At 38.6% G+C, this 11,791-nt stretch overlaps 1 protein-coding gene across 1 annotated transcript; it reads left to right on the top strand.

The window, feature by feature from the left end:
- Positions 1-476: 476 nt before the first annotated feature.
- On the top strand, positions 477-1,442 carry LOC139183954 (olfactory receptor 7A17-like). The gene has a single exon (XM_070792254.1). The coding sequence runs from the start codon at positions 477-479 to the stop codon at positions 1,440-1,442; it is 966 nt and encodes a 321-aa protein (XP_070648355.1).
- The last annotated feature ends 10,349 nt before the right edge of the window (positions 1,443-11,791 follow it).

Raw genomic sequence — 11,791 nt, 5'->3', positions numbered from 1 at the left:
CCCAAGTCTCCTGCATTGCAGGCCAAATCTTTACCAACTGAGCTATGAGAGAAGCCTCTGTCTTATACCTGCTTTGTTTTTCCATTTGCTCTATTTTATAGTGTGAATTTTTTCCACAGCATCTTTCACTATAAGACATGGTAATGTGTTTTTGTATTTGTTAATTTATATTTTTACTCACTATTGGACTGTAGGGAGTTTTGTTCTTAGCATCCTATACATTCACCCCAGAAGATAGGCAGTATTTAAAATAAATTCCTCAAACGTGTGGAAGAATTTTGCATTTAAACTGGGTAATACATGAGCTGTTGGCCAAAAGCCTGAGTGTGAAACATGAATTTCTAATCACAGATGTCATGGAAGATACTTTGAATACTATAGAAATGTGTAATTTACAGCTTTTCACTATGTTAATGCCCACATGTGCAAAAATTAATCATGTTCTTTTTTTGTTTCCTAATAGTGACCACCAAAATATGGTACCAGGCAACAAAACACAAATTTCAGAATTTATTCTTCTGGGATTTTCAGAGGAACCAGCACTGCAGCCCCTCCTATTTGGACTTTTCCTCTCCTTGTACCTAATCACTGTGGTTGGAAATCTGCTCATCATCCTGGCCGTCATCTCAGACTCCCACGTCCACACCCCCATGTACTTCTTCCTCTCCAACCTATCCTTTGTGGACATCTGTTTCATCTCCACCACCATCCCCAAGATGCTGGTGAATATACAAACACAAAGCAAAGTCATTTCCTATGAAGACTGCTTCACTCAGATATATTTTTTCCTACTATTTGTACAGTTGGATGACTTCCTCCTGACTGTCATGTCCTATGACCGGTATGTTGCTATCTGTCACCCACTGCACTACACAGTCATCATGAACGCCCGGCTGTGTGCACTGCTGGTTCTGGTGTCCTGGATGATAGGTGCCCTGAATTCCTTGTTACAAACTTTACTGGCCCTGAGCCTGTCTTTCTGTACAGTCTTGGAAATCCCCCACTTCTTCTGTGAATTCGAAGAGGTGATCCAACTTGCCTGTTCTGATGCCTCTCTAAATAAAACCATGATGTACTTTGCAGTTGGGCTGTTGGGTGGTGGTCCATTTGCTGGGATATGTTACTCATACTCTAGGATAGTTTCCTCCATACATAGAATCTCATCAGCTCATGGGAAGTATAAAGCATTTTCCACCTGTGCATCTCACCTCTCGGTTGTCTCCTTATTTTATTGTACAGCCTTAGGAGTGTACTTTACCCCTGCTGTTACTCACAATTCACATTCAACTGTAACAGCCTCGGTGATGTACACTGTGGTCACACCTGTGCTGAACCCCTTCATCTACAGTCTGAGGAATAAAGACATAAAGAGGGCTCTGAGAAAATTCTTTAGGATGGCAACTATATTAGAACCAATTGTTTTAAGGCGGAAGAAGTGTTGATTTTTGCAAGATGCAATGCCTTAGAGGCTAAAATTGTGATTTTCTGATCAGATTGTGAAAAGTGCACTTTCTCCTTCAATTTACTGCATGATATGTCCATTTATTTCATTTCAACGTCTTTATACAAGTTAATTAGCTCTCTTGACTAATGTTTATGCTATTTGCTATCTTTTTTCCTTTGTCATTTTGCTACTTCCACAAATTGATTTGCAAACTTAAGTGGAATATATGGAAATTCCCATTTACCTCATGACTCTTCATGCATTCCTTGGGAATAATTTCTTCTGAAGTGAAATGTTTTATATTGAACAATTTATTTTTCAGTTTACTAAAAGAAAAATCATGAGTTGTACTATTTCTCTGGGAAAAAGTACCAACTTGGCAACTGAAGCCATTTCCACAATTTCATTAGACAGTCAAATATGAAACAAAAGTTTATCACTTTTTTTTCTGCATCATTTATTTGTTCATCACAACCACACACATGCTGAACCCCTTTATCTGCTTTCTGAACAAGAATGACATAAAGAGAGCTCCAAAGAGATTCAATGGGATGACAGTCACAAAGCAGTCAATTGCCCTGGGGGTGATGAACTGCCCTTGATTCCACAGAAAATAGTCCTGCAACCAGAAGTTGTGATTCTTTGTCCATTGTGTAATAAAATTCACTCCTCTTTGTTTCTTGGAATATCCATTTTTTTAATTCAAGCTCTCTATACAAATCCAGTGACTCACTTTATTAAGCTTTCTCCTCAGTCTATTATATAGGCATTTTTTAAAAGTTTTGTTTTTTTCTATTTCAAAATTCTCCAAACTTTGGAAATGAAATATTTGGACATTTTCATTTTTTATGGAGTAACGTGAGGAAGAATTTCTTCTTAAATGACATATATCATCCCAAGTAATTTTTGCTTTGTTTTCCTGAAAGAATAGTCATGAGATGAATTACTCATATAAAAAGAGTACAAGTGAAATATAATGCAATTTATATAATTTTATAAGCGGGTTGATTGAATCATAGAGTATAGAACTGTGGATAAGGAACATTGATTGCAATGTTATAGGCAGATTTTCAACTGCACAGGGCGTCATTGCCCCAACCCCTGCATTACTTGAGTCAACTCTTTATATATGTATATGTATGTGTATCTCATGATCAAAGGTGACTCACTAGAGAACTTGACCGTCTATCCAGTCATGTGATTCAGGTCACAATTTATGCAACCAAACACATCTACCAACCTACTGCTTAACAGGGAGGAAACTGCAATGGAGTACTTTTTAACACCATTTTCTGTAATAAAATTCAATGGCAGTAATGAGCAAATGCTATCTTTAAATATAAGAATAAATGCATAGTTTTGCCACATACAATTATGTAAAGTTTAAAAATAAAATAAAATTAAAAAAAAGAATAAATGCATAGAATGAGAAAACTATTATAATCGCTCTCAATTCTGTACAATTTTATATTTTACTCAGTTATTGCTGCATAACCACTCACCCTAATAGTACATGTTTGAATGCAATACCTTTATTATCAAGTGAGATTTAATACTGAATTGTTCTGATCTCTTTGGGCTCCTCATAAATCTACATGCACTTGTAATTTTATACATGACAACTCTACAAAAGCTCATCCAGGAGGTTGTATGCAGCCATGTGGCAATTCTTTCTTCACTAATATATGATGGTCTACTCCATTTATGTATGCATTTTAATCTTGCAACTTGTGGGAAACATAGTTTATCATTGGTGACGTCAGCATCATGGTGGCAGAAAACACTCCCTGTGTCTCACCTCTTCAATCTACAACTAGTAAAATGTCCATAACTAAACAAAGTTTTTCTAACCAACATGTCAGGGCACCAGAGATACACACTGTTGTACATCTGAAGGTGAATGGATTTTTCACCTGGAGGAGATGGAACTGGGAGAACAACAGAAGCAGTGATCCTGGTCTCAGCTACACAGCCGAGGCAATTGAGCCCATTGCCCCAGAGGGAACTGGTAGCATCAGTGGAGGTGGTACACGTGACCCTGGCCTCCTGGATGCAGCAACATCTAGAGCCACAGACAGCCAGGTAGTACAGATGGTGTAGCCCTCAACCTTGGTCACTCTGGATGGGGCAATAGAGCACACCATTTTCATGATTCCCCCAGCAAAATGATGGCAAAGAAAGAATGTTATAGGCAGCCAGAAAAAAAGAAGAGTAACCTACAAAGGTATCATCATTAGGCTATGAGCAAATTTCTCATCAAGTCAATGAAATATCTTATTTATAATATTGTTATACAAAAACTGTCAACCAAAATATCCAGAAAAGTTACCCTTCTGATATGAGAGAAAGAAAGGTTATCTCACAAATAAAGAAAAGCTGTTGGAGTCCAACACCCAGAACCATTTCATAAGCAATATTGAAATGCAATCTTCTATTTAAAATGAAAAAAAAAAAACAACAACAAAAAACAAAAGTACCTGAAGACTGAATAAGGTGATAGATTGAATCAGAAAATTGAAACTGTATATGAGACAAGGTTGTTAACAATTATAGTACAATGCTTAAAGGAAAAAGCATTACAAATAACTGTAGCTACTTCACTGGTAATAATCACAACATGATGAAGAATATTTCCAGAATTGTACAATTTCAGGGAAAAGAATGCAACTGAACCACTTTATCATATTACATACAAAGATAAACTCAACATAGGTTAAAGACTTAAATGTGAGCTCTGAAACATTAAAAATCATAAATAAAACATAGGCAATAACACCTTAACTTCAGTTTTAGAAATATTGGGGTGGGGGTGCTATATTTCCCCAGGCAAGAAATATAAAGGTAAAAACAAACAGAACTATGTCAAACAAAAAAGCTCTGCAGTGAAGGAAACCAGCCACAAATCTAAAAGGAAACCTACTTGTGGGAAAAGGTATTTGCACATTATACATCCAATAAGGGATTGTTATTCAAAAAAGGAATTCAGCCAACTTAATTAAAAACATAAACAACCAAATTAAAGACAAGTAAAGGACCTTCAATAGACATTTTTTTTTCCCCAAGGAATATATACAGATGGTCAACAGGCTCATGAAAAGAGCTTTGACATGTTCAGAGAACTGGAGTTCAAAACCAAGTGAGATACATTTCCCACTGGTCAGAATGCCTATTGTTAAAGAGACAAAAATCAACAAACATTGGTAAGGACTACATGGGACCAGGAAATGATACCCAAATTCACAATTTCTTCCTCTTGAATATCAGAGGAATCAAAACTGCAGTCCCTCATGTTTGAGAGTTTCCTGTCCATGTACCTGATCACTGTGTTTGAAAACCTGCTTATCTTGAGAGTTCCCTGATGGTCCAGTGGCTAAGACTCCACACTCCCAATGCAGGGGCTCAAGGTTCGATTCCTGATTGGGAGACTAGATCCCACAGGTCACAACTAAAAATCTCACATGTTGCAGTGAAGATATCATACACCACAACTACGACCCTGTGCAGCCAAATAAATTAAAAGACAAAAACTGCTCATCATCCTGGCCACTGTCTCTGACTCCTACTACCGCAAACCCATGTAATTATTCTTCTCCAATTTGTTCTTTTTAGATAGGTTTCACCTTAACCACCATCCCAAAGAAGGCAAAATCATAACCTATAACTATACATTCACCCACTCTTTGTAGATTTGGACAATACTTTCCTGACCACAAAGGCCTATGACCCCTTCATGGCCATCCATCAACCCCTGCACTATTCTATAACTCCGAACCTTCTGCTCTGTGAACTGCTGGTTCTGGTGTTTGATTCATGAGTGTCCTGTATTCCTGGCTATAAAGATGAATAGGGTCACAACTGTCCTTCTGTACAACTTTGGAAATCCTCCACTTTTCCTGTGAAATCAAACAGGATGTCCAACTTGCCAATTGTGACACCTTTCTTAGTGACATGGTGATGTATTTTGAAACCATAATATTCCTGAGTGGTGATCTCTTGCCTGGGATCCTTTATCCATACTCTAAGAAAGGTTCCTCTATACGTGTAATGCCATCAACTTGGGAGAAGTATAAAGTGCTTTTCACCTGGCCTCTCACCTCTCAGTTCTATCCTTGCTTTATTGTATGAGCTTTGCTTGTACCTCAGCCTTGCTGCTCCACCAACCCTTCTGCTCAGAGTCGAGTGCATTTGCCTCAGTGATGTTTACTGTGTTCACACCCATGTCAAACCCCTTCAGATCTGCAGTCTAAGGTACAAAGACATAAAGAAGGCTCTGAAAATATTCTTTGGAATGGCAGGTATAAAAGGACTAACAGTCATAGCATTAAAGAAGTTCCCACTTTTGCAGGATGCAAAGTATTTGAGCCAGAATTTGATACTTTTTGATCAGAGTGTAGAAGTAGAAATTGCTCACTCCCTCTATTCCCTGAAATTTTCATTTCTTTGATTCAAATTCTTCATAGCAGTGAAGCAACCCACATTTATAAGTTTTTTCTCTGATTTATAAACAAATTTCCCCTTTGTCCATTTTTAAATTTCTCAAAAATCTTTCCAAACTTGATTCACAATATTTACAATCCCCATTTTTTTTCTTGGGATAACATGGATATCTTAAGAATTATTTCTTTCTTTTTTTTTTTTATTCTTCTCAAATGATGCACATCATCCCAAATATTTTTTCTCTTGTGTTATTGAAAGAATTATTATAAGTAATAGCACCACAGTGAGGAAAAAGCTACACTTACTAGCCAAGGTATTTTATGTAATTTAATATCAAGGAAAACTGACTATAGTTTTAATTTTGCACACACCATTCCTTAATTATTGCCTTATTTGCTTATGTAAATTATTTCCTTAATTGGTCTTGACAATGGAGACTTTAACCTATAGTTTGCTTTAGAGGTGGTTATTCAGATTTTTTTCTTCTCTTTAGGATCCTGTTCTCTTATTTACCAATGTCCACAGTACTTACCCTAGTTACTGGCAAGTGTTAGTCAGCTACAGATTTCCAAGTGGAGTTTACACAGAAGAACACATCTGAATACATTCACTTAACATGACCTTTGAGTCAGGGGAAGAAGTCAATAGGTAGAAAATTTAAACTACACTTTGTATTACTAAGCAAAATATTTCACTTTCATGCCCTGTATCTACTCACTAAAGTTTGGATTTTGGTGTGCTTGGGAAAACATCCTATTCTCATTAAGGTAAAAGATTGGTTGCTGTGTTTAAAATGATACATTCTGTGTAATCACCTATAAAGCATGTGAAAAAATTTTCAAAATTATATATATAAAAGATTTTTGGTGAAGAAGATTAATCTGAATAGTGAAAGTGAAAGTGTTAGTGACTTAGTCATGTCCGATTCTTTGTGACCCCATGAACTGTAGCCCACCAATCTCCTCTGTCCATGAAATTCTCCAGGCAAGAATACTGGAATGGGTTGCCATGTCCTCCTGCAGGGGATCTTCCTGACCCAGGGATCGAACCCAAGTCTCCAGCTTTGGAGGCAGATTCTTTACGGTCTGAGCCACCAGGGAAGCCCAAAACTGTGTATACCTGATTCCAACACAGAACCACTTTCTTGCTACTAAAGCATAATTCACAGACCTGGACCTGCAGCGTCAACAACACCTGGGAGCTTGTCAGAAACAGGGTCCCTGGGTTGACAAGAGACTTGGTGAATCAGAGTTTGCACTGAACTAAAAACCTTGGTGATTTGTATGTACAGTGAATTTAGAAATATTTTGATCTAGAATAGGGATTCTCACCATCTTACTATTGATTTGGAACAGGATAATTGTTTATATTGGGTGCTGTTCAGTTCAGTCCTGTCACTCCATCGTGTCCGACTCTTTGCAACCCATGGACTGCAGCACACCAGGCTTCCGTGTCCCTCATCAAATCCTGGAGCTTGGTCAAACTCTTGTCCATCAAGTCGTTGATGTCATCCAACCATCTCATCCTCTGTTGTTCCCTTTTCCTTCTGCTTTCAATATTTCTCATCATCAGCATCTTTTCCAAGAAGTCAGTTCTTCACATAAAGTGGCCAAAGTATTGGAGTTTCAGCTTCAGCATCAGTCCTCCCAATGAATATTCAGGACTGACTTCTTTTAGAATGGACTGGTTGGACCTCCTTGCAGTCCAAGGGACTCTCAAGAGTCTTCTCCAACTAATGCTGCTAATGCTCTGTGGTTTATAGAACATTAGCAGCATCCTTTCAGATACTGTAAAGTAATTCCAAGAACTAAATATTCTCAGATTGAATCACTGCCCCAGAGTTCCAGAACTGAGGGATTCCAATCAGACTCCATCCCTTACTTGGTTTATACTTTTGAGTAAAACATTAAATCCCACTGAGTCCTATTTTGACAATGAAAAATGATGCTCATAAAAGCACTATTTCATAGAATACACTGGTTTTAAAGTTAAATTTGACAATCTCTATAATATGCAAGGGTTTAACTGGTGGCTCAGATGGGAAAAAAATCTGCCTGCAAGCAGGAGTCCTGGGTTCAATCCCTGGGTCAGGATGACCCCCTGCAAAAGGAATGGCAGCTCAAGTATTCTTACCTGGGAAATCCCATGGACAGGGGAGCCTGGCAGGCCACAGTCCATAGGGTCACAAAGAATCAGAATGATTGAGCGACTAAGACATGCATACACATAATCTGATAATCTAGTTTATGGGGCATAATAATAGCTCAGTTCAGTTCAGTTCAGTCACTCAGTCGTGTCCAACTTTTTGTGACCCCATGAATTGCAGCATGCCAGGCCTCCCTGTCCATCATCAACTCCCAGAGTTCACTCAGACTCATGTCCATTGAGTCAGTGATGCCATCCAGCCATCTCATCCTCTGTCGTCCCCTTCTCCTCCTGCCCCCAATCCCTCCCAGCATCAGAGTCTTTTCCAATGAGTCAACTCTTTGCATGAGGTGGCCAAAGTACTGGAGTTTCAGCTCAGTATCTATTTTATAATTGCAAATATTTTATATTGAGGACTAAATGACAACTCTGAACTTGTGATGTAAGTAGAAAACTCTCAAATGGCTTGGAAAAACCATCATGAATCCAGGGAATATAATACCCAAGATTTTATACTAAAGGAGAAAAGTTATCTCCCTTTTTGAAGAGAGGGATAGTTATTTCTAGAAACTTTGGTGACTGTGTCCCCACCACAAATCAAAGATTTGAAGACATATGTGACCTATTTAAGAAAAATCTTCAATAATATACTTTTGAGAAAATTTGAACTCAAGGATGTGATGAGATGCTAGTAGGCTTAAAGTGCTTTGGAAGCAGGAGAATTACTGGAGAAGGAGTAGTAAAAACTGAATTCACCTAACTTATAAAGCAGTCTTCTACGAACAGAGAATCAGCAGGGAAAAGAAAAAAACAATCCATTCTGCCCAGACCAGTGTCTCCAAAGGAAGTCCCGTACTTATAGATTGGAGTCACAGTAGGAAAGCATGTTTAATGAGCTGACATAAAGGCAATGGCAACCCACTCTAGTACTCCTGCCTGGAAAATCCCATGGATGGAGGAGCCTGGTAGGCTGCAGTCCATGGGATCACAAAGGGTCGGACACGACTGAGCGACTTCACTTTCCCTTTTCGCTTTCATGCATTGGAGAAGGAAATGGCAACCCACTCCAGTGTTCTTGCTTGGAGAATCCCAGGGATGGCGGAGCCTGGTGGGCTGCCGTGTATGGGGTCACACAGAGTTGGACACGACTGAAGTGACTTAACAGCAGCAGCAACAGGAAGATGTAAATACCTGCTCTCCTGCCATCCCTCAGCCTGTGCCATAGCTGTTTGACTAGGATGTGATCCTTGCTTTTGCAGCTCTGTATCTGGCTAGAATTCTTCCTGTTGTCTTGTTCGTGGACAAAAGTTTGTCAGTCATTTTCCTTCTATGCAGAAAGTTTGCTCTCAGATTCTGCAGGCAGGTGAGTCCAGGAGCTGAAAAGACACTTTAGGAGAGGGTGAATGAGGATGGAAGCCAGGAACCTGTACCTGAGGTCACCTGAAGACCACTGTAGCATAGCCCAGAGGTCACTGTGGTTGTTTGCTGGCTTTCCTTATCTTAGTGTATATTTATTTATTGTCTAAAAAATAAACTGAACATTGCACTCGGAAATGCAAGTGTTGATGCTGACAATTAAATGGTGTTAATGGAAGTTAAATTAGAAAAAAGAAATGATAGACATAAAATGTTTTCAGTAAAATTAGGCAGTAAGTCTATGAATTGTATTTATTAATGTGCATGTATATGCTTAGTCATTCAGTCATGTTCAGCTCTTTGCAACCCTTTGGACTACAGTCCACCAGGCTCCTCTGTCCAATGGACGTTTCAGGCAAGAATATTGGAGTGGGTTCCTATTTCCTCCTCCAGGGGATGTTCCTGACTCAGAGATTGAACCTGCATCTCCTGTGTCTCCTACATTGCAAGCAGATTCTTTACCTGCTGAGCCATTAGGGAAGCCCATATTTACCAGTAGGAGTAGAGAAATAAGGATGAACCTCAAGGAAAACAGAAATCTTCTGCTGCTTCATATAAACATTTCCAACTTTTGTTGTGTTTTGTGTTTCCTGCTTTGAATTGTTACTTTATTCCTTTTGCTTATTTTTCTTTTAGAATATTCAATCTGCAAGTTCTTTCACATCATAAAGATATAACCATTTCTGTCCTTGGAAAAGAAAATTTTTGCTTTATTATTTTCCCGGGCATCAAGGAGATGTCACTGGATTTGGAATGTTGCCAAACCAAGGAAGCTTTTCTTCACTGTATTGTCTCAGGATACATTTGGGCTATTGGAAATTTTCTCCCTTAATATTCATTGGTCCATTTAATTTTCCTCTCTATTTTTTTTCTCCTCTCTCTTTCTTATACTCTTAATATTTTTCAAATATAAAGAAGAAAGTGGCCATGTAGAAAAAGAACCCCAAATTTATCAGTCCATTAGAAGTTCATGAACTGGAATTTCTAGTACCATTTATACATTCTATACAGGAAAGATAATCTGATTTGACCAGCTTGAGATGTCAGAACTCATGGCCTAAGGATGCTGATTATAGGTGAGAAATGCATGGAGTTACACAGCCCAGGAGTTCTTGTTAGTTCTTGTTAATTTACACCTTGTGGATTGAGAACAACTTTTCAAGCAGAGGCACTTGGGCTTATATAATAAGAGGACTTATAATACAGAGGCAAGAATTCAGTCAAAGATGGTATACTACTAAGGATGTCATCTACTTTAATTCACATGATATTTTTGCAAGAAAATGGAGAATATGTAAGGAGGGAATCTCTGTGGACTGAAGGTTCAGCTGTAGCAGGGAGGCCACCTTGCTCCTCAGCATGCCTGACACCATCTCTAATCATTCCCCCTCTTTCTTATTCTCTGACCCACTGGCTTCCTTTTTGGGTTTGAACATGTGGAACCAGCATCTTCCTCTAATCCTTTGCAGTGGCCGTTCCCTCTGCAGGCACACCCTTCTCCTGTTACAGTACTAGATTCTTCCCTCTCTTTCTTGAAGTCTAATGCTCAAATATCTTCCTGTTTGCTTACCTTACCTGAACACTCAGTACAAAATAACACCTCCTACAACTCTCTCCTTCATAACTGGTTTTGTTTTTTTTCATAGCATCTGTCTTCACCTAACATATTATATAATACTTTATTTGCTCATTATCTCTCAACATCCTTGAGTTGTGGGATATTTGTTTTTCATCATCTCTACTTATTGCTTGGATCATGTTGGCACTCAATATGTATTTCTTAAATGCATGAAAGAATTTTGCATTAAAGCTGTGTAGAATATATGACCTTTTGGTAAATATGCTGAGAATGGGACAAAAAGCCCTAGTTACAGATAAATTGGGGGTATAGCAGGTGATGCTGGTGGTAAAGAACCTGCAGGAGACTTAAGAGACTGGGGTTTCATCCCTGGGTCAGGAATACCCCCTGAAGGAGGGCATGGCAACCCACTCCAGTATTTTTGCCTGGAGAATACCATGGACAGAGGAACCTCATAGGCTGCATTGCATGGGGTCTTCACACAAAGTCAGACACAACTGAAGTGGTTTAGTACACATACTCTCAAAGAGAACTTATCTATACATAAAATAGTAAAATCAGTTTCTTGATGTCACAATAGATATTGTAGTAGTTCAGATATGTGACTTATGCCCATATGTGTGAAAAGTAATTACGTTATTTTCCTTTCTCCTGGTAGTCAACTCCAGCACATGGAACCAGGGAACAACACACAAAATTTTAAATTTCTTCTTCTCAGATTCTCAGAGGCACCAGAACTGCAGCCCCTCGTATTTGGGATTTTCCTCTCC

This window comes from Bos indicus, chromosome 7 (genome assembly GCF_029378745.1).
Source record: "Bos indicus isolate NIAB-ARS_2022 breed Sahiwal x Tharparkar chromosome 7, NIAB-ARS_B.indTharparkar_mat_pri_1.0, whole genome shotgun sequence".
Classification (NCBI taxonomy): Eukaryota; Metazoa; Chordata; class Mammalia; order Artiodactyla; family Bovidae; genus Bos; species Bos indicus.
Note: the sequence above shows the minus strand (reverse complement) of the source record. Positions and strands in the feature narration are given on the sequence as shown.